Source organism: Sminthopsis crassicaudata, chromosome 1 (assembly GCF_048593235.1).
Source record: "Sminthopsis crassicaudata isolate SCR6 chromosome 1, ASM4859323v1, whole genome shotgun sequence".
NCBI classification, from domain to species: Eukaryota; Metazoa; Chordata; class Mammalia; order Dasyuromorphia; family Dasyuridae; genus Sminthopsis; species Sminthopsis crassicaudata.
The window spans coordinates 124631115-124656352 of NC_133617.1; the positions used below are offsets into that span (position 1 = coordinate 124631115).

The 25238-nt window shown below is 30.2% G+C and overlaps 1 protein-coding gene across 1 annotated transcript in view; it reads left to right on the plus strand.

Moving 5' to 3' along the window:
* CSMD3 (CUB and Sushi multiple domains 3) overlaps window positions 1–25238 on the plus strand; it is a 1577676-nt gene that overhangs the window by 1136572 nt on the left and 415866 nt on the right. Inside the window, 2 exon segments of the mRNA XM_074266680.1 lie at window positions 3002–3171; window positions 17059–17215. Of these exon segments, the coding sequence (XP_074122781.1) occupies window positions 3002–3171; window positions 17059–17215 (327 nt within the window).

The window sequence follows — 25238 nt, forward strand, 5'->3', positions numbered from 1 at the left end:
TGGCTGTATTACTGCTCACAGATCTTTATTTTCAGATTCATTTTACCAGTAACAAAAAAGTAAAAATATAGCTAGAATTATGTAGAGCTTTATTATTTGCGAAGCACTTTACAAATATTATCTAATTTTTCCTCCCACAGACACTGAGAGGGAAGAGTTATTATTATTTCTCCTTTTATAGATGAGGAAACAAAAGCATAGACTGGTTCAGTGGCTTGCCGAGGGCTACAAAGCTAATGATTATCTGAGGCAATATTTGTTCTCAAGTCTGCATGATTCTAAGTCCTATACTATATTCATTGTTACTAACTCTTTCATTTAACTGATTGTGTTTTTGCCTGGACTCTGAGTGTTAGATTTACTGATAGCATTGTCTAAAGAAGAAATTTCAGAATTTCCTATGTCAGAAGCCCTGCTTTCTTCATGTTACAAATCACTTTCAGTCTTTCTAATGTGATCACTATGGTTTCTGATACATGAGTCCTATATCTGTTGCTTCTCCTTAACCTATAATCATTAATATACTCTAGTTGATCAAAATAGCTACCCAGTTCTCATTCATAGAATCCGGTTTAACACTTGTGATTATGTATTTCAATATCTGAAAACAAAGTCTATATCTATATCCTTTGTACTTTTCAAAGACACCTAATTTCGAGACCAAGAACTCCAAATCATTGATGGGATTTTTGCTTTTGTTTTTGCTTTACTATGAATTCCCTGGTTGATAAACAAAGTACACTTATAGTATGAATGAATGGTCACTTAATAAGCTCATTGTCCATCCAAAACTCTGGGATACAAATTACATGACTGTCCCTAATACTCAAAGGTTTATGTTTAAATTGAGGAAGACAACATATTTAGGAAATTTCAGTTGCAAGTCACAGTAAAGACCTGCTGGTCTTTATAGTGTTCACTGGACAACCAGATAGTAACAAACCATTTATTATCATATCCATTTAAAAAATAAAAAGCAACAACTAATTGACATAGTCTGGGACTTTAATGGTGATCACTTGCTTTCTGGGTGTTCATTAACTATTGGTTCAATATGAAAGCTATTGTTATCTTATTTTAAAAGTACTCTTTTGCGTCTACACACATCTACTCTGATTATGATATGCGGTACAAAGGAATTACTTGGACCAACAAGTCAAAAGCTGTCACTCTAAGTAGAACCTAACAAAACCCTTGAATACTTTATTTTTTTTATTTTTCTTTTCTTAAGAGACTAATGAAGTAAGCTCTAAATGACTGTAGAGCAACCTACCAAGATTCATTGTGTGATTGGAATTTAGTCTCAAAAATTCCTTTCTGGCCTACTTGTGGTTTCTCCTAAGATACTTAAGAAAATTTTCAATCAAGAAACAGTTCTTTACTTGAGCTTAATAATGGCCATCAAAACCAGGATTATCTTGAATTCATGATAATTTTTTGGCTTCGGCAAGATATTGAGTATTACTAATTTATATGATTCACATTTTAATTCAATTAATAAGAGTTAATTAAGTACATACCAGATACTAAGGTCTTAGAATACAAAACCAAAAATAGTTCCTGCCCTCGAGTACCTTACATTCTATTGTCTTGTTTGTTGGAGACTCAAAAGAGGTACTTAATTCAATAAACAAATTTAGAGCACCACCCTCCAGCTGATTTAATATATTTTTTCTTCCATTTTTTATAATGTTTTCCCAGAAAGTATCCATGTATACCAATATGTAAGTATTGGTATTGGGTAATTTAAAATTTTCAGAATCTTATGGGCATTACTTTTTCTTTTCCTCTGTCATAAGAATGTGATGATATAGATCTAGCAAACTTAACTACTGATTATTCACAAGAAAATTCAGGGAAACATAATTAGTGACATTATTCATCATCCTATTATATAAATACAGTCTTTTCCTCACATTATATTTCTATAGTAATACTATCGGTGAATCATAAAGACTACTGATAATACTTTTGATTAATTAATATCACATTCAAATCATTTCTGATGTTCACCTGAGTTTGTTCTAATCCCATCAATACACTGAAAATAGCCTTTCAATGATTGTTTCATTCTTCAGAAACCACAGATGGCTCCCAATAAAAATATTTTCAACTCTATCCTGGAGATTCAGGATTCAGTGAACACTCTGAGGAATTCTCTCTATTCTTAAATGTAGGGAATAATATATTATATTATGTATCATTATATTAGTTATTTCATGTCATGATACTATTATTTACTCAAAATAACATGAAAAGTATGGAAGAAAATTAAGGTTTTGTTTTGATGATTTTTTGAAAATTTTCTAGCAGCCTTTGAAAAGAATCAGAGGTTTTCTGAAATGTTCCATATCAGTCTATAGTGTTAGTCTTTCCCCTAGATTCAATCCATCATTTTATTTCCTTAGTTTAAGAAAGTAACATGTCATCCAAAAAGTGTTGAAATTGGTTATTGATTAATGAGGGATGGATGGAAATGATTTGCTTCATACTATCACTATATTATTTCCAGGAGAGGGGAAGGGAAGAGTGTAAAAAAGAGGCAAAACTAGTGACAAAATATAAACTGAAATTATGGTTAACTGAATTTTGTTTATAATTAATTATATTTCATTATATAAAATAAGGCTCAAAATGGAAGATAAATATTTAATAGATAAGATATTTATGATTAATTCAATTACATAATCTATAAAGGATGAAAATCTAATCTTCTTTCCTGCCTCTCTCCTGCCCTATACTTTTCTCCTCTTTCCTCTCTCTCCCTTTTTCCCTACTCCTTTTCCTTGTACTAATAGCCTAAAAAGAACACATTTGTGCTTTCTAAAAGGTAATATATCATATATACATTTATGCACTTTTATTTTTTTCCCATTTAGACTCTAGGTGTCATGAAATGTTAATGATGTACTAAAAGGCATTTATACTTCTATGCATTACATTATTAAAAATGTTAATATTCTCTATTAAGCTATACCTCAATATTCTGTTTTACTTGCAGCGGAATGTGGTGCATCTGCAACAAATAATGAAGGGATTTTGCTGTCTCCCAATTACCCTCTCAACTATGAAAACAACCATGAGTGCATTTATAGCATTCAGGTACAAGCAGGGAAAGGAATCAATATTTCTGCCAGAACATTTCATTTAGCACAAGGAGATGTTCTTAAGGTAAGTGCATTGCCAATACTATGTTTTAATACGTATGACCCATTTATTACTTTGTTTTAAACTATGTTTTTAAAGTTTGTGTTACCATGTTATATAGTCAAATTTCACATTTTGACAATGGTCATTTTTATTATAATAAAATACTTTCTTTCCTCATCAGTTGGATTTTTACTAAGAAAAAGTAAAGTAAATGATATTTTCTCAGATCTTAGTTCCTTGTTTTCATAAGTCATATATTTGAATATTTTGATATTATTACGTTAAGTAAAAATCTTTTATAAAATATGTTTTATATCCACCTTTGTTCTTGCATAAAGAAATTGTCTTTTGAAATATAAATGAATTTGTTTCTGGAGATTTCTAGCTGAATTCTCAGGACATTTTAGGTTTATGATTTGTATTGTTTATTCTATTTATTAAATTGATTTCATAGATACAGAATATTTATTTTCTAAAAGTGTTTTTGTGGATAAGAATCACAAATAATGACAAGACAAGTATGAGTTATGATCTCCATGAAAGAAGGAAGTAGTGTACATATTGATACAATAAATCTATTGAAATTATGAAATGTTTATATATTTATTGTTAGAAAGTAAATGTTTATGACTTAAAGTAGAACATGCTAGTTTAAAGATTGTAAATTTACTTTGAGTAAAAATGGAAACCTGTTTAAATGGAAAGGTTGTTGAAGAAATAATTTGTTCAACTCTTCAATCATTTTAATTTAAAAAATTTTATGCTCCAAAAAATAATTTTATATTGTTCTTTAAGATTGCTAATTTTTTGTATAGGGCCTTGGTCAAGTAGATGCTTAATATTTTTCTAAGTAGCATCTTCTGTATCATAAATCATATTCCAATTTCTTAAAAATGATTTTTATACTTGTATTGAGAGGGATCCATTTTGACTAATAGAAAGTACATAAATAAACTGAGGGCACATGTGATTGCACCCACGAAAATATAAATATAATTTATATAATCTATACTTTAGCACTTCAGTGAACTATTATTTCCATATAGGTTGGTTGTTTGTTTGGTTGCTGTTCTTTCTTCTCAAAGAAGAACAAAATACATGTTGGAGTCTGGCTGATGAGACCAATACAAACTCTATATGTTACTTTCTATAGGATGATCTATATAAGTTGGGCACAAATAATATATATGAATATTTGGAGTAGAAATAGCTGTAAATTTATGCAACTGATAGTTTCTTTTGAGCTTCTATAATTCTGTTTTGCTTATGAAGTATGTGGACACATTATGCCGTAGTTATGTAGTTTTTTTGCCAATGTCTCCCATACCCTATATCCCAACTTGTTCAAAAGATCTTGAGTGTATCCTTATATTGCTTCTTCTAACGTTCATGTGAGTGCTTGCTCCTTGAATTTTCTAACAGTATTTTAGGAAAACTACATTTGGCTTTTAAAAATGTGGCCAGCCCATCAAAATTGTACTTTCTGCTGTAGAGTTTGAATGTTCAGCAGTTTAATTTAGGAAAGGACCTGAGTGTTAAATAAATTTTCAGGTAATTTTCAGCATCTTTTTAAGACAATTCAAATGGAAGTCACTGTTTTCTGGCATAGTACTGGTATACTCTCCAGGTTTCATAAGTATAAATGGCAAGTTCAGAACAATATCTCCATCAATTTGGGAACCAATGTAATACCACTTCTCTCCCACACTTTCCTTCAGTGCTTCCCAAACACTGAGCTAGCTTTGACAACATGTGCATTAGCTTTACTATCAATAGGTGCATATCTGGAGAATTTATGAAACTAATGTACAATACTGATGAACATTTCAAGGAACTCCAATTTTGCCATAATTTCCCATAGGTGTCATGACTGACTGTATCAAAAATTTGGTCACACTGATGAACACTATATGCATTGCTCTGCTCTGTCTCTGTCAGACTCCCTGACTTGGCAGCAAATGTCATATCTGAAGCTTCATGGGCTCTCAAGTAAACAACCACCTTCTAGATAAAGGATCAGTTTATTTTATTTTATTTTTTTTATTCATTTTTCTAAATTATCCCCTCCCTCCCTCCCTCCACTCCCTCCCCCCGATGACAGGTAATCCCATAAATTTTACATGTGTTACAATATAACCTAGATACAATATATGTGTGTAAATACCATTTTCTTGTTGCACATTAATTATTAGCTTCCGAAGGTATAAGTAACCTGGGTAGATAGACAGTAGTGCTAACAATTTATATTCACTTCCCAGTGTTCCTTCTCTGGGTGTAGTTATTTCTGTCCATCATTGATCAACTGGAAGTGAATTGGATCTTCTTTATGTTGAAGATTTCCACTTCCATCAGAATACATTCTCATACAGTATTGTTGTTGAAGTGTATAGTGATCTTCTGGTTCTGCTCATTTCACTCAGCAACAGTTGATTTAAGTCTCTCCAAGCCTCTCTGTATTCCTCCTGCTGGTCATTTCTTACAGAGCAATAATATTCCATAACCTTCATATACCACAATTTACCCAACCATTCTCCAATTGATGGACATCCATTCAACTTCCAGTTTCTAGCTACAACAAAAAGAGCCGCCACAAACATTTTGGCACATACAGGTCCCTTTCCGCTCTTTAGTATTTCTTTGGAAATAATTCACAACTTTAGCAAAGTTGCTGGATACAAAATAAATCCACATAAATCCTCAGCATTTTTATACATCATCAACAAAATGCAACAGCAAGAGATACAAAGAGAAATTCCATTCAAAACAACTGTTGAGAGTATAAAATATTTGGTAATCTATCTACCAAAGAAAAGTCACAAATTATATGAGCAAAATTACAAAATACTTGCCACAAAAATAAAGTCAGATTTAAATAATGGCAAAGACATTCAGTGCTCTTGGATAGGCTGAGCAAATATAATAAAAATGACAATACTCCCCAAACTAATCTATTTATTTAGTGCTATACCAATCAGACTCCCAAGAATCTATTTTAATGACCTAGGAAAAAAATAACAACAAAATTCATATGGAAGAATAAAAGGTCGAGAATTTCAAGGGAATTAATGGAAAAAAAAGTCAGATCAAGGTGGTCTAGGTGTACCTGATCTATAGCTATCTTATAAAGCAGCAGTCACCAAAACCATTTGGTATTGGCTAAGAAATAGACTAGTCGATCAGTGGAACACATTAGGTATAAGAATTCATTATTTGAAAAAAAAAACTGTCGGGAAAACTGGAAATTAGTATGGCAGAAATTAGATATAGACCCACACTTTACACCATACAACAAGATAAGATCAAAATGGTCCATGATTTAGGCATAAAGAATGAGATCATAAATAGATTAGAGGAACGGAGGATAGTCTACCTCTCAGTCCTGTGGAGAAGGAAGGAATTTAAGACCAAAGGAGAACTAGAGATCATTATTGATCACAAAATAAAAGATTTTGATTACATCAAATTAAAAAGGTTTTGTACAAACAAAACTAATGCAAACAAGATTAGAAGGGAAGTAACAAACTGGGAAAATATTTTTATAGTTAAAGGTTCTGATAAAGGCCTCATTTTCAAAATCTATAGAGCACTGACTCTAATTTATAAGAAATTAAACCATTCTCCAATTGATAAATGGTCAAAGGGTATTTTCGGATATTTTCAGATGATGAAATTGAAACTATATACACTCATATGAAAGATTGTTCCAAATCACTACTGATAAGAGAAATGCAAATTAAGACAACTCTGAGATACCACTACACACCTGTCAGATTGGCTGAGATGACAGGAACAAATAATGATGAATGTTGGAGGGGATGTGGACAAACTGATACACTAATCCATTGTTGATGGAGTTGTGAAAGAATCCAGCCATTCTGGCGAGCAATTTGGAACTATGCCCAAAAAGTTATCAAACTGTGCATCCCCTTTGATCCAGCAGTGTTAGTACTGGGCTTATATCCCAAAGAAATACTAAAGAGGAGAAAGGGATCTGTATGTGCCAAAATGTTTGTGGCAGCTCTTTTTGTAGTGGCTAGAAACTGGAAAATGAATGGATATCCATCATTTGGAGAATGGTTGGGTAAATTATGGTATATGATTTTTATGGAATATTATTGCTCTGTAACAAATGACCAGCAGGATGAATACAGAGAGGTTTGGAGAGACTTACATCAACTGATGCTGAGTGAAATGAGCAGAACCAGAAGATCACTATACACTTCAATAACAATACTGTATGAAGATATATTCTGAAGGAAGTAGATATCTTCAACATAAAGAAGATCCAACTCACTTCCAGTTGATCAATGATAGACAGAAACAGCCATACCCAGAGAAGGAACACTGGGAACTGAATGTAAACTGTTTGTACTACTGTCTTTCTACGCAGGTTACTTATACCTTTGGAATCCAATTCTTAAGGTACAACAAGAAAATTGGATTTACACACACATATTGTATCTAGGTTATACTGTAACACATTTAATATGTATGGGATTGCCTGTCATCTAGAGGAGGGATTTGAGGGAGGGAGGGGAACATTTGGAAAAATGAATACAAGAGATAATGTTGTAAAAAAAAAACTATTCATGCATATGTACTGTCAAAAATATACTTATAAAATTAATAAAAAAATTAAAAATATTAGTCATTTTGTTAAAGAAAATGCAAATTCAAAAAGAAGCCACAGAAATAAAGTGAAGAAACCGAATTATTCAGTCTGCATTTAGACTCCATAGGTTGGAGTGGAATTTTAGAGATAGTTAGCATTTTTCTTCATGAGTCTATTGGAATTTTCATGGATCATTTTATTGTAAATGATTGCCTAACATTGCCATTATATATGCAATGTTCTCCCCATTCTGCTCACTTCACTTTGCATTTGTGCATGTTTTTTGGAAATCATTCTGCTGATCATTTCTAATAGCACATTAGAATTCTATCACTACATGCCACAACTTTTTAAGCTATTCCCCAATGTGAATCTCCTTAATTTCTAATTTTCCCCCCAAAATGTTGTTATCACTGTTTCAGTACAAATGTTTTTTTTTTTTCCCCTCATTTTGTAAGTCTTTTTGAAATACATACCTATTAGTGGCATTGTTGAATTAAAGATCATGACCTGCTCTTTAACATTTTGGTAAGTTCCAGATTGATCTTCAGAATGGTTGGATCACTTCTCATTTCCATCAACAATGAATTAATGTCCTAGTCTTCTACATCCTACCCAACTTTTATCATTTTCTTTTTCTGTCAATCTGATAAATGTGAAGTGCTACTCCAGAGTTGTTTTAATTTATATATTTTTATTTTATATGACTATAAATAGTTTGTATTTATTCATCTGAAAACTCTATATGTCATTATATATTTTAGACCATTTATCAATAGAATTATTTGAATTTTTATAAATTTGATTCAGTTCTCTAAGAAATGAGGCCTTCATCATATATATACTTGCTATCAAACCTTAAGCTTTCTGTTTTTCTAATAATCATTAGTTTTGTTTACATAAACCATTTTAATTTAATACAATAAAATTATCTATTTTACATCTTGTAATGCTTTCTATCTCTTATTTGAGCATATGTTCTTCGTTTGTTCATAGACCTGAAAGTAAGATTATGCAATATTGTGTGGACAATCAAATGCAATAAATAAAATTGTAGCTAAAATAGAGGCATGAAATAAACTATTTTTTGTCCCTGAAAATCATAACAGCAGTAGTGACAACAACATATGAAAGGCAAGGACAACATAATATCAGCAATACCAGTAAAACACACACACACACACACACACACACACACACGCACACACACATTAGGGCCAAAATTATGGAAATATTTTATCCACAGTGCCCTATTTTTTTTCATTTTATAGTACTGTTTCAAAGTTTCATCAATTAAGGATTCATTTGAGAAATTATGCATTCAAACATCTATTCATATTTAAATATCCTTGAGAGAGTTGAGGCAGAGTAACAAAACTTAGGATTCGCTTATTTTGCTTTTTCTGCTCCTAAAATGTAATACTTACTGAGAATGGGAGGTTAGACAGGAGAACTTATTTTGGAATAGTATGAAAACAAGCATTTCAAGAGGATAATTTTAGATCATTGGGATGCCAGAGAAAGATGTGAGAGTGTCATATGAAGTGAATGAGAACTTAGAAACTATTCTGATTGATTTTCCTTTTCTCTCTTTTCTTGATCTATTCTCCCATTTCTCCCTAACTGGAAAAATAAACCCATGAAAACAAAGTATTTATCCATTTCTGGATCTTGAACATATGATTTGAAAGTTGAGGGAGCTTAGCTTTGAAAAGCTTTAAGTCATTTTTAACTAAAGAATTTGTTGTTGTTCATTGGTTTCAAGTTATGTTTAACTTGACCCCATTTGAGATTTTCTTGTCACAGATACTGGAATGGTCTCTCATTTCCTTCTCCAGCTTATTTTGCAAATGAGGAACTGAAGCAAACAGTTAAGTGAATTGCCCAGTTTCACACTACTAATTAGTGTCTAAACCCAATTTTGAATTCAGATCTTCCAGATTCCAGAGCCAGTGGTCTATCTACTTTGCTATCTCGCAACCTAATGGAAGGATGAGGACCACTTACTTCATTCCACATAGTTCTTCTAATGATTGAATTCAACTGTCTTTCTCTTTCCTATCTTCTTTCCTCTTTTTCTCATTCCATATCTCTTTGTTCCCCTTAACGTTTTAAAAATTCTTTTTTTTTCTCTCTTTGTTTGATTTATAGACACTGCTTTAAATATTTTACTGCTCCTTTCATGTCCTCCTGGTTTTGAATGAGTCAACATATTTTTATTATTTTTCCTCAGAAAATAGAAAATAACCTTTGACCATACATGTTAGAGATAATAATGGAACATTATCATTTTATGACCCTAATACTTATCACAATGCCTAGCACATAATAACTGCTTAAAATATGTTTATTGGCTGATTATGGATCATAGAACAAATCATCAATAATGAAAATGCCTTTGTTTTCCTTCTTCATTCTGATTGCTGGCTATTTATGATTTGTTAGGGAAAAATACTACAAAGATTTACTATGATGCTCATTTATGCAATAGAATAGAGAGATGATGGATTGTATATGAAAGCAAATAATGTTGGCAGTATCAAAGAAAAGCGTGGGTACTATCAGGCATTTCCTTTGAAGGGAGAGGTAAAGGCATTTATATCGCATCCATTCTGAAATAATAAATCAGAGGCTCAGAATGGTTATTTGATAATACTTCATTCGTTTGCATTGCTTTACTTGATGAATAATTTAATCTCTCTGTTTATTAAGACAAATTAATTCTTGCCAATTGTATGTTATTAGTAATGGGATAAATAAGTAACTATTTGAATTTTGCAGGCAATTAAATGTTGTTGCATGAAAGAATTTAGCAAAAAAAGTATCAGATGTCAGTGATTTTAACTTAGGTCTTCAGTGACAAACTAATACTATGTTTTGGATTAATTTTTATAGAAATATAATAAGAGTTTAAAAAAGAAGAAACATATAGTCTGTACTTTGATATTTCCTCTATTTTAATGGGAAATTGAAAATCAGTTGTGTTTTTAAATACTTGGAATACATATTTATAATAGAATAGACATAGAGAGAGGATCTATAATGTTGTTGTTTTCCAGATGAAGTAACTCCCCATATCAATGAAGTGCAATACTTTCTCTGCAGTATAATGATTTTTTAGATTTATTAGGCCTTGGGAAATAAAATAATTTGTTGTGGGCCAGCATAAGTTGGCTCTTGATTCCTGACTGTAAACCAAGTCATCCTGACTTCATTTTGCTGCCTCTATCAGGATAATACAAACAAAATAATCTTTCACTTACTACCTTTAAAACAACAATTACATAAATTGTTATGTCATAAAACACATATTTTAGCTAATAGGTAAATCAAAATAAGCATTTCCATTTTTTTGCAAATAATATATGTATATGTATATATGTATATACATATATACATATACATATATATGCATACATATATATGCATATATATATTAGTATTTATATTTTGAATTGAAATGTCAATATTTTCCTGGATCCCAAGAGACTTTGTGTAATTTTTTTCTCCTATTAATTTATCTAAATATTGAACCTATAATAGCACTTTTGACATTATTTGAAAGAATATAATTACTTAAAACTAACAAATTTATTATTAACATGCTTATAACCATATTCATGATCTACTTTCTATTCCTTTAAAATATTTGTTGCTGGGGCAAAAATAATAATAGATCTGGGAGAGTACTTTCTGATCTACTGATTACAATGAGAGTGCTAATAAAAATAAAATTGACATAGGATACATATAATGATTCATTGTCTTTATACGTTTCCCTTTTTTTTTTTTTTTAAGGAATATAAAATGTGTGCTAAATAACTACTTGTTGTATATGTATACATTTTTTATTAATTTTCTCTGTTTCTGCATAATTAGAAGTCACAATGTTATGTCATTTTCTCTTTTGTTAAAAAAAAATGAGGAAGGTTTTCATTAACTTCTCTAAAATGAATGAGTAGTTTCATGCAATGTTATAAATATTTCTTGTGTTTTCCCCTTTTAGTTCTATCTTTGAAAAGTTAAACATAAACTTGGTTAAGCATATGTGATTTAAAAAAAATCACTTTGAAGCATATCACAGAATATCAAAATTAAAAGGGAGTTCAGAGGCCATATGCTCTCAATATTTACTTGAACAAGAATCCTTCTACAAAATACCAGTCATGGTATCTTCACTTGAAGATATCAGGTTATGAGGAATCAGTTATATCTTGGGGTAGGGATAGGGTAAGAGGGACATCTCAGGATACTTTAGGATTACTCTGATGAGGTTAGTGGTAGTGAAGAGATGTGAGAATTAGAGTGGGGAATCCCCTCTGGTTGGTGTAGGTCCAATGGGAACCTGCAAAAGAATTTGCAAACCCAAAATCTGTTCAGCAAGAAAAGGGAATTTTATTGTTCACTAAGAAGGAAGCTTTTTTAGCAGACAAAATTCCTCATTAGGAATTTGGCAAAAGTGGGTTAACAGACCCCTGGTTATATGGGGAAATGTCTGGGCTAATCGATAAAATACTCACGGATCTCCAATTGAATAAAATCACTTAACTGGAAGTTCAAAGACTTTTCCTAGGATCTGGGAACTCTGAAGGGGATCTGGGCCACCCCCAAAAGCTTTCATTTCAATGGAGGGTGATTGACCAAGATCTCCATTGAATGAAGCCACTTAACTTGGGAAAGGCTTGTCTGGGAATGGTATGCTTTTCCCAGAGTTTGAGAGTCTCCTCAAAGGGGACATAGTTTACGTCTGTCTCCCTCCCAAATATTATACCATTTTTTCCCTAAAAGATCCCAGTTTACACCAACTCCAATTGTTAGGAAGTTGAAGTTGCTGTTTCTTCTTCTGTTGTTGTTGTTTGTCCCTGGCATCAAGCCTACTAAGTATGTCTTTTCTGCATCTTATAGTCAGTACTTCTACTTCTGTTCTCTGGAATAAAACAAGATAAATTCAATTTTTCTGTCATATGCTACCATTCATTTGTATCACCAGCTAAAGTTTCTCTTCTCCAGAATGTCAATTGATCTTCATTTGAAATAATATTTGTACCTCTCCTCATCTCAATTTATCTTTGATTTATTATATTTGTTGTTTTTAAAAAGTGAAACCAAGGACTGAGCAAAATATTTCAGTTTTTTTTTTTTTTTTTTTTTTTTTTTTTTTTTTCTGATAAAGCAGTCTATAGTGGGGTTATCCCTTCTCTGGTCTTCTAAACTATCCCTTTGTTATTACAGAATAAGATTATATTATCTAAATCTATATTCTCTTCTATTTTTGGTTAGATTTAATTTCAGTAATTCAGGTGAATTAAAGATCATAATTCAAAAACAATAAAACTGACATCACAACTCACTGAGACTTTGTGGAATGCATCATTCAAAAGAAATAAAATATATAAAAGATAGGATATGATAAAATTGAAAATTGTATATTTTAAAGATATCATGTAAGGAAATTCAGAAGCCAAAGAAGACAAGTATGAAAAAGAATTTGGGTAAAGATCAACAAACACAGAAACAGAAGTGATTTTGTCACTGAAAAACATTACAAACTACCTGGACAGAGAAACGAAACAGATAAGAAGTTTGAAAAATAGATTCATATGTACACTATTTCAAAGTCCAACTCTTTTTGTACAGCAAAACAACTGCTTGGACATGTGTATATATATATATATATATATATATATATATATATATATATATATATATATATATATATATATATATATATATATATATATATATGTTTTACCCATGCATATATCTGGTAAATAAAAACTATAATTAATAAGAAAATTTAAAAAACAGAAAAAAAAATCCCTGCTAGGGTAATATTTCTTATTGCCAATCTGGTCTTATCAAAATTTTTTGTTAAAAAAAAAAAAAGAAAAATAGATTCATAAAACTAGCTCAAGATATAGTAGTCAAGGTTGAGTTCAATAATTTGGATATTTAACAGAAGTCTCTTTCTTACAAAAGAAATGAAGCTGATAATTTCTTCCCTTGATTCACTGCAATTTAATTCTGGATTTTATATTCAACAACAGAAAAGAAACTGATATTGTAATGGAAAATAATGGAGACTTTGAGAAGGCATCATAATTTGTAATAGAAAAAGAAATGAGAGCTGGGGATTTTTTGATATGTATTTTAGTTAATGGAAGAACTACAGAATGTAAGCTTCTTAAAGGAAAGAGCCAATGTTTTTTGTCTTTTTTCTTCCTTTCTAGAACATAGCATGATGCATTGTACTCAGTACATACTTTTCAAAGTATATTTTCCAGCATAGAATAAATAGGATTCCTTGGAATAAAATTCAGTAGAGGGATTCTGGCTAAGTGGAATAGGAAGTTCTAAAGAATGAAATTTTGAACAGACACACACAAACACACACACACAAAAAAAACCCCAAACAAACAAACAAACAAACAAAAACAAAAAGAATACAGTGATGAGGAAAAAGAGAAAAAAATCTAAAGACACTGATGTTGGTTCTCTGGGAACTTTTTAAACAATTTAGAAATTCCAAAAAAATAAATAAATAAAAGTTTAAGAAGATGGAAAAGGAAGGTGGCAGAGTATATTTGGTAAAAGCATATAATAAGTGTAGTATTTCAGGACTACTGAACTAAAAATGAAGCTAAGAAAATCAGTCATTTCCTACATAAAAAAATAAATGTGCCAATTCATTTTCCTTTGGTTCATTCATTAAGGGAAATGATAAAATTTTTACTCTCACTTATTTTAATTGTTGGCAAAGAACATTTTCATATTAATGAAAAACTTTTTGTTTATGAAACACATTTACATAAAGCTCCTACTAGTAAGAAGGGTTTTGCTTATTTTATTTTAGTTTGTTTAGTTGTTTTTTGCTTGCTTATTTTCTGTTTTTAAAATGATTCTCAAAATATTGCCCAAGTTGGAAGTAAAATGAACAATCAGGTGTATGATCCCTCTAAATAATGACATGGAATTGTTGACCCACTTCATTTCTGATCTGGGTTGCCTCGGAATAGGCAACTTGATAATCCTTACTTAGGACATCATTATATTAGCACTTAACATCTCAGAACTTTGAAACTCAAGCAATCTACTAATACACTAGTACACTAGTAGCTGGATTATAGACCCAGCATATTACCAAAAGGCATTTCTTAGAGGAAGTCTTATAGTATTTATTACATACACTTAAACATTCAGAGATTGAACTTTAAGGTAAAAATAAAGCCTTGGGAAACTAAGAATTTATGTAAAAGAATCTAGTTGAACCTAAAGGTATAGGAAGCTGCTTGTGGAGTGGAAATTCAATATTTTTTTGGAGTGTTATTTGCTTTCACAAGTACAATATTTGTTAATAAGTTGGGATATGAATTTTAAAAAGATAATTACTTTTAGGCTAATGACAGAAATGTTTTAAAGCTCAGTTGCATTAAAAAAAAGGTATGTAAAATTATTTGAATCCCTTAAATTGTAGAGGATGATCACTAAAATGTCCACATGTTTTTTGTTTATTTGTTTCTTTTGTTTTGCTTTGCTTTGCTTCTGATTTGTTTCTGTCATAGCAATTCTCATAAAATGTTTGTTAAACCATGGAGGTGGGAGGGCTAATAAATATTTTGAAGTGAATTGTATTAGATATAATTGTAGGGAATGACCAAAATACTGAAATTATATAGTTATTACATAAACTAAATAAGCAAATAGTAGGATTATATAAACAAATGAATAAATAAAATGTATGGAATATAACTGCTAGTTTATATTAATATACATCTCCTAATAAATGTTAAATTAAGGTTTACATATTATCTATTCCAGTGTTAATTTTTTTAAATGGGGTTTTTATTACCTATCATTAAGATTTAGATTACCCTTATCATTGAGAATTTATTAAAACATTTACAGGTTAGTAGGTTTTTAGAATTGAAAGAAACTTTTAAAATAATCTCATTCAACCCCTCATTTTATAGATTAGAAATAGTAGAAGCAGAGAAAGAGATGGAAATTAAATTCTTCAGACAGATGTACCTGAAGTTCCTTTCAACTCTGAAATTCTGTTTTCTTTGCAGAGCTCAAGATATCATAAATACTAAGTTGAATACTTCTGATGACAAATATAGGGTTCTTTCCATTATACTTTGTTACTTCACAAGTATAGCAAAAACTTCTTTGTGGAAGATGGAAATATTTCCACGAGTTTCCCTGGGACTGTAGAACATATATCATTTCTTTTGTTCAGTTTTAATTTTCCCCTCCTTACTTGAAGGCTTTTGAAGGCCATTCCTGGAGATCATGCATAAACTTAAACTTATAAAATTAAAATACATTTAACCAAGAATAAATCTAATTTTTTTGTCAATGAATCTATAACCATAGAAAAAAATAACAGGACCAAAAATATTAACCATCATTAACTAAACCTGTAATAGACATTCTCATGAATTGAACTGAATGACTCTTTATTTAAATAGTTTGCACTTCTCAGTGAATCAGCCTATATAAATTATATATACATTATTATCAATAATCAAAGCCATTTATATCATTATCCTAGACATAAGTGCCTTGTAGTTTTTAAATTCAAGGAAACTACAGTGGTGTTTTCTCAAAGGCAATGTTTTTCTCTTTTTGAATTAAGGTCATATTATTTTTGTTTAAAAAAGATATCTTTTGGAGTATGATATATCCAAACATGAAACTACAATGGTCATATTTTCATAGTTTATTTTAAGAATAATGACAATAACTTAAAATAGAAAATTTTCAGCATTTGGCATATATTAAGTGCTTAATAAAAACTCTATGACTTGTTAATACATTTGTTATTTTTCCTATTATTTCAGATTCTTTCATATCCAAACTACTCTCTTGAAATATTAGGAATGAGTTCATTATTGTATTCTAAGATAACCTAGTGTCCACAAAGTGCTATTGTATTCTTCAAATTAGTGTCAGGAAATCACTCCAGAGAAGAATAAAACCTAATAAACATTAATACTTATTGGTAGGCTGAATTAATATTTCAAAAATTATTGTCTACTCTAAACTTGGAATTTCTAAATGAGCCCTAATAAATATATACCCAAATAACACTGAATGTTCTGACATTCAAAACAAAATGAAAACCTAAAACCTAGAATGTATTTTAGCTGCACTTTAGAAGTTATAGCAAAGCAATTTGCTTTAGGGAAAACTTAACATTTTGATGATATTACCTTCTTAATGGATATGAAAACTGTGTTTTGTGTTTGTAATTTCTTACTCTAATTTTCAGTATATATGTATGTATTTTACAGATATACGATGGAAAAGATAAAACAACCCACCTCCTGGGTGCTTTTACTGGTGCATCGATGAGAGGATTGACACTTAGTAGTACTTCAAATCAGCTATGGTTAGAATTTAATTCTGATTCAGAAGGTACTGATGAAGGCTTTCAACTTGTCTATACCAGTAAGTATTTTGGAAAAGCAAAAACAATGAATCTGAATTGCAATATATCTCTATTTATCTAGTATTTTTTGAGCATTAAATTATGACAAATGATTATTCACCCAGAGCTTTGGCCTCTTATTCTCATTCCCCCTAAAAGGAACAGATTTCTGAAAAATTAGATTTTTACACACACACACACACACACACACACACACACACACACATACACACATGTAGATATGCACAGATTTATCCAAAGCAGTGAAGTAATAAATTTGGGGTTATCAAATTAATTCTTTCCAAAAAAAAAATATAAGGATCTTCCCTATCCCTTTAATTTACGTTCATTTATAATCCAGACAAACTCACATTGCTAATTATATATCTGGCAAGTACTAGGGTGACTAAAATTTCTACTATAAAAAGAGATTAGTGAAAAGTATATAATCAGCTTTACTCTATTTACTTAAACAATTCATCCAAACTATGGAATTGGAGGAAAAGTATTGTTACAGCTCAGTTATAATTGCAGTTTCAAGACAACTTCTATCTTTTTCACCCTGTGTGTTAGTGTCTGTGCTCTGTTTGTTAATTCTAATTTTTCCTGTATATATGTGTTGTTTATGCAGTTACTTTCATATAATACCGTGAGCTCCTTGAGAGCAGGAGCTGTCTGTTGCCTTTCTTTGTATCACTAGAGTTTAGCACAGTACTTGACACATAGCAGGCACTAAAGGAACTGTTATTGACTAACTGAAGTGAAATTGAAACCAGATTGACTTCTGGAGTACTACCCTTTATGTTTAGAATGCATTCCATTTACAACTCTGTCTATAAACATTATTTTACTTCTCTCAGGCTCAGTTTCTTCACCTGTAAAATGGGGAAATAGGAGTTTATGATGAATTAATGGATAAATCTAAAGTGACTCACACCCTTATGATTATACTTATATATAAACACATATGAACATATATACTATATTTTAGAGTATATGTATACTTTATAACTATTGAACTAATACTACTGTTCTTACTATTAATATTTCCTTGATTTTTTCAACTCAGATTCCTTCTTCATACTTCTTTCTGAAAGAAATTCATCTCAAATTCCTATGACTCTCTGCTTTTCTTACTATGGAAAATTAAACATTTTCACATTTTTATTAAAGAATCCCTAACATCATTCCTGGTTTACTTCCAAGATTTTTAGAAGCCATCTTTAAGAGGTCTTTCCTAGTTTTCTCCACTACTACATCCTCTATAAGATTGGTTTGTATTTACTTATTTATGTGCCTGAAAATCAGTCAATTAGTATTTATTAAGTGCCAAACTATTGCTTTTTGATGGGGGCACAAAATAAGGCCAAAAAATCAAAGAAAAACAAAACAAAATAAATGAAAAATCAGTCCCAGTTTTCCAAGAGCTAACAGTGTAATAGGGAAGAGGATATAAAAACAACTACGTATAAGACAAGATTTATAAAAATTAAATTGGGGGGTAGTTTCAGAGGGTTTTACTCTAAGATTAAAAAGAATGGGGGAAAAGGCCTCTTGAATAAGATGACTTTAGATGAAATTAGGATGTATAGCTAAAGAATCTAAAGAATATTTTTGTTTTTTGCCTTGGATCCCTAGCAGCTAACACAGAGTGTATTTAATGAATGCTTATTGATTGACTGATTATATTTAGCTTTATATATGACTATTTCTTCCCACTGCTCTAATTCCTTGAATGAAAAAATTATGCCATTTCTCTGTCCTGGTAGTCTACTATTTATCACAGTTCCCTGTTGAAATGAATTATGATTAATTGAAAAACGATTACATATGTATGGGACTGTTTAATATTTCTTATACAAAATGTGATTTAAATTGAATTATGTTAAAATATTGTTTCCCAGTGATATAAAAAAAGAAGAAAGGGAAGCTTATAATTTTAAAAATGCTACTATTCATAATGCTTAGAAATTACCATTTCTTACCATTTATTTTAAAGTGATTTTCAAGTTGGCAAAGGATAAATAAATATGTATGGTATTGCCATATTAATAAAATATTATCAATATTAGATTCATATAAATTAAAAAAATAAATTCCAAACAATTGTTTCAAACTTTTTGAATTGTATCCTTCAAGACGATTATAAAAAGAGATCCAAAAAAAAAAAAAAAGGCCAAAACATCTTATGGAAATATTTTGGTGTTTAACGTTAATAAGTACCTCATTGGTACTTCTGTATCTAAAATGGTAAAGAAGATATATATATATATATATATATATATATATGTATATATATATATATGTATGTATGTATGTATATGTATAGATAGACACAGATATATATGTATATGTATATATATATATATATATATATAGATATTCTTTGTTATATATGTGTATATATATGTATGTGTATATATATATATATATATAGTATGTGTGTATATATATATATATATATATATATATATATATATATATGTATGTGTATATATATAGTATGTGTATATATATGTATTAGGTGGTGGAGGGATTTTTTGATTTTTTTAGAAGAGCCCTATTTTTGTTAAGAAGAACCTGTGATGGTCACTCCAGTTCACAATCTAAAGATAAATAAATAGAAAAAAAAAAAAAAAACTTCTACAGTTTTTTTAGATATTCTGGAGCATTGGCTCATTGATAAAATATATTTGATTAATTTTTTGAGGCTTTTCAAATTCCTTTTTTCGACAGTTCATTCCTGGAGAACAGGGACAGATGTAGTGTAAATCTTAATAACCCTGTTTTAGAAATGAAGAAACTAAGAGCCAGAGAGAAGTGATTTATGAGAGGTAGAGTTTGAACTCAGTCTTTCTGCTCCTGAGTTTAGATTCTTTTTACTCTGCCATACCATTTAAAAATATTCATGCAGAATATATTTTCATATGATCATGGTACAAAAAAACAAAACTAAACAAAAAAAAAAAAAAAGAAAGAGCAAGAAAACAAATAAGTGAAAAAATGTTTCAATAGGTATTTTAAATTCATTAGTTCTTTCTCTGGAAGTAGATCACATTTTTCATCATGGATCATTTTAAAGTGTCTTAGATCACTACACTCTTCAGAGTAATTAAGTTTTCCACAATGATCACCTAACTGTTCTTGTTTTACTCACTTTCCCTCTGCATCAATTGATTGATATAAATCTTCACAGATTTTCCTGGAATCATTCTTCATTTTTTATGATACTATAGTATTGCATCAAAATCATATGCGTTAATTTTTTTCATCCTTTCCCAATTGATAAGAATCTTTTAATTTCTGATTCTTTGCCATGGAAAAAAGAGTGGGTATGAAAAATTTTATACTTACAAATCATTTTCCTTTCTTTAATCTCTTTGGGATATAGAGATAGTAGCAGTTATGCAGTTTTATAGCCCTTTGTGCATGGTTCCAAATTGCTCTCAAGAGTGGTTGAATTAGTTTGCAACTTCTACCAATAGTGCATTAGTGTCCCGGTTTTTTCAAATCACCTCCAACATTTGTCATTTTACTTTTGTCATATTAGTTAATTTGACAGTTTTAAGTGGTACCTCAGAGATGTTTAATTTACAAATCAATAGTGATTTAGAATATGTTTTTGGATCACTATTAGTATTGCTCTGTTCTGTCAAAAACTGCCTGTTTATATTTTAACCATTTATTTAATTGGAAAATGACACTTTTATTTTTAAATTTTGCTCAGTTCCCTATATAGCTGAGAAATAAGACTTTTATGAGAGAAACTTGCTTTAACATTTTCTGTCATTTCCTGTTTTTCTTCTAATTTTGACTGTATTGGTTTTGTTTTGCCAAAACTTTTATATTTTCTTATTAACAAAAACCATTCATTTTACTTTTTATCTTTTATTTGATTATAAACTCTCCCTTATCCTTCATCTGACAGATAAATATTTCCATACTTCCCTAATTTGCTTACGATTTCACCCTTTAAATTTAAACTATGTATACATTTTGATATTATTTTAATATAAAGTGTGAGATGTTAGCTTATGCTTTGTTTCTGCCAAACTACTCCAGTTTTCCCAGAATTTTTTGTCAAATATTAAATTCTTAATTCAAAAGCTTCCATCTTGGAGTTATCAAATATTAATATATATGGTATATTTGATATATTCCACTCATCTACAATTCTATTTGTTATTCACTACCAGGTTATTTCTATGATGACTATTTTGAAATACAATTTGAAATCTGGTTTTGCTAAATCACTTTCCTTCAATTTTTTTTTTCATTTATTCCCTTGATATTCTTGACCTTTATTTCTTCTAAATTAATTTTGTTTTATTTTGTCTAGCATGATAAAATAATTCAATAGTTTAATTATTATACACTGGATATAAAAATTACTTCATGCAAAAGTATCATTTTTATTATTTTGGTTCAGTCTACCAAAGAACAGTTAAGATCTCTCCAATTGTTCATGTCTACCTTTATTTGTGTGAAAACTATTTTGTAACTGTGTTCATATAATCCCTGAATTTATCTTGATAGGTAGAATTCTGAATATTTTATATTTTTCAACATTATTTTGAGTTTAATTTATCTTTCTTTCTCTTTCCACTGGATTTTATTAGTAGTATAAAAATGTTGATGATTTTATGGGTTTATTTTCTATTCTGCAATTTTGCTAAAATTATTGTTTTAATTAGTTTTTTGGTTGATTCTTTAGGGTTCTCTAAATAAATATAAAATTATGTCATCAACAAAAAGGAATAGTTTTATTTCCCCTTGCTTATTTTCATTCCTTCAATTCATTTTTTCTCTTTTTCTTTTTTAAAGTATTTTTATTTTTCCTGGTTACATGTAAAAGAAAAAAATTAACATTTATATTAAAAAACTTGAGTTCCAGATTCTCACCCTTCCTCTCCTTTTTCCTCCCAATCCTACTCATAGAGAAGAAAAACAATTCAATACAGGTTACATGCAGTCAGGCAAAAACATTTCCAGAATATTCATTTTGAGAACTATAGCATAGACCAAAAACACTAACAAAGAAACAAACAAAAAAAGCCAATAAAACAACAACGACTCAACAACAATGAGAGAGAGAGGGAGAAAGAGAAAGAGAGAGAGAGAGAGAGAGACAAAGAGAGAGAGAGAGAGAGAGAGAGAGAGAGAGAGAGAGAGAGAGAGAGAGAGAGAGAGAAAGTATTCTTCAGTCTGTATTCAGACACCATAAGTTCTTTCTCTGGGTATGACAAGCATTTTTATCACAAGTTTTTCAGTCTTTTTTTAGATCAGTATATTGCTAAGAATCACTAAATCAGTAAGAGTTGATCAAGTTATAATAGTACACCTTATACAACAGTATATTTCACTTTACATTAGCTCATGGGAGTCTTTCCAGATTTTTTCTGGAAAAGAAATTTCTTATAGCACAACAGCAGTGCATCAAATCATTCCCCATTAGCATTTCTAATATAATATGGAAATATAATTGTAATGCATGTCTCAAAGTACAAGATGGCAGAGAGAAGCCAAGAAGTTGCTTGAGTTCTCCCCAGTTAACCTAGGAAACCACATGAAATTAAGCCTTTGAACAGATTCTGGAACAACAGAACTTACAAAGAGATGAAATGGAACAATTTCCCAGCTCAAGAGAGGTTGGATAAGAAAAGTTAAGTGTCACTTAAGTGAAAGTGCAACACAGTACAGAAAGTATCTGGGAAAGCCAGCTGCAGAGTCTGAACCAAAACATAGATAAAAAATAAAGACCCTCTCAATCTTAGCTAAATAATAAATAATAAAAAAAAGCAAATAACCATCCAGGAAACCAATTAACAACAGGCTGAGAATTAAAATGCAGGAGAAAAATTCAACAGCTTGGAAAAAGAAAAAAAAAAATGACTGAAGAAAACAAAGTCTTTAAAAATAAAGTTTGCTAGTGGATGACTGGCCTTTCTAAATTAGGATCTTTCCCAGACCTCAGAGGATAGAGGAAAGGATTGGAGAAAAATTGTGAGCTGTGACTTTACAGCAGTGGTTCTCAAATTTTTGTCCACTTTCTTTTTTTTTTTTTTCCCCTTTTTTGTCCTTTGTGCCTGGTCTATTCCACTGATCTACCTGTCTGTTTCTTGGCCAGTGCCAAATGGTTTTGGTGGCTGCTGTTATATAATGTAGTATTTTTGTCCACTTTCAAATTTTTGTTCTCAATATCTTTATACTATTAAAATTAAGATTCTGTTCAAAAAAAATAAAGTTTGCTAAATAGAAAAGGAAGTATAAAAGCTAACTGAAGGAAATCATCTGTTAAAATCTAAAATTAGGCCTAGTTAACGATTCTATGAGACACCAAGCATTGGTCAAACAAAATAAAAAGATTGAAAAAAAATATATAAGAATATGTAAAATACTTCATTGGAAAAGCAGCTAACATGGAAAATTGATCCAGAAAAGACAATTTAAAAATCAATCGATTTGCTTAAGGCCATGATCAGAAAAAGAGTCTAGACAGCATCTTTTAAGAAATCATCAAAGGAAATAGCCCTAAAATACTAGAAGCAGAGTACAAAATAATCATTGAAAGAATCAGTAGATCACTCCCTGAAAGAGATCCCACAAAAAAAAAAGCTCCAAGACACATTACATCTAAATTTTAGACCTTCAAAGTCGAAGAGAAAATACTACAAGTGATCAGAAAAAAAAATAATTTATATAACATTGGGGCTAATTGTTCTTTAAATGTTTGGTTGAATTCACATGTGAATCCATCTGGTCCTAGGGATTTTTTCCTGGGGAGTTGATTAATAGCTTGTTCTATTTCTTTTTTCTGAAATGGGACTATTTAAGCAATTTATCTCCTCCTCTGTTAACCTAGGAAGCCTATATTTTTGGAGGAATTCATCCATTTCACTTAAGTTATCAAATTTATTGGCATAAAGTTGGGCAAAGTAGCTCCTTATTATTTCTCTAATTTCCTCTTCATTGGTGGAAAGATCCCCCTTTGCATTTGTAAGACTAACAATTTGATTTTCCTCTTTCTTTTTTCTGATCAGATTTAACAAAGGTTTATCTATTTTATTGGCTTTTTCATAAAACCAACTCTTGGTTTTATTTATTAATTCAATAGTTTTTTTACTTTCAATATTATTGATTTCTCCTTTTGATTTTTGTATTTCAAGTTTAATTTTTGGTTGAGGGTTTTTAATTTGGTCTTTTTCTAGCCTTTTAAGTTGTAAGCCCAATTCGTTAATCTTCTCTTTCTCTATTTTGTTCAAATAAGCCTCTAAAGATATAAAATTTCCCCTTATTACTGCTTTAGCTGCATCCCACAGATTTTGGTATGATATCTCATCATTGTCATTATCTTGGGTGAAATTATTAATTGTTTCACCCAGTCATTCTTTAAGATGAGATTGTTAATTTTCCAATTACTTTTTAGTCTATTTACCCCTAACTTTTTACTGAATGTAGCTTTTATTGCATTGTGGTCTGAGAAGAAGGCATTTATTATTTCTGCCTTCCTACATTTAATTTTGAGATCTTTATGTCCTAATATATGGTCTATTTTTGTATAGGATCCATGAACTGCTGAGAAGAAAGTATATTCCTTTCTATTGACATTCAGTTTTCTCCAAAGGTCTATTATCCCTAGTTTTTCTAATGTTCTATTTACTTTTTTAATTTCTTTCTTATTTGTTTTGTGGTTTGATTTGTCTAAATCTGAGAGTGCAAGGTTGGGATCTCCCACTATTACAGTTTTACTGTCTATTTCTTCTTGCAATTCTCTTAACTTTTCCTTTAGAAAGTTAGATGCTATACCACTTGGTGCATATATGTTTTGTATTGATATGGCTTCATGATTTATGCTACCTTTCAGGAGGATATAGTTTCCTTCCTTATCTCTTTTAACTATATCAACTTCTGCTTTTGCTTGATCTGAAATAAGGATAGCTACCCCTGCTTTTTTGGCTTTACCTGAAGCATAATAGGCTCTGTTCCAACCTTTTACCTTTACTCTGTATATATCTCCCTGCTTTAAGTGTGTTTCCTGCAGAC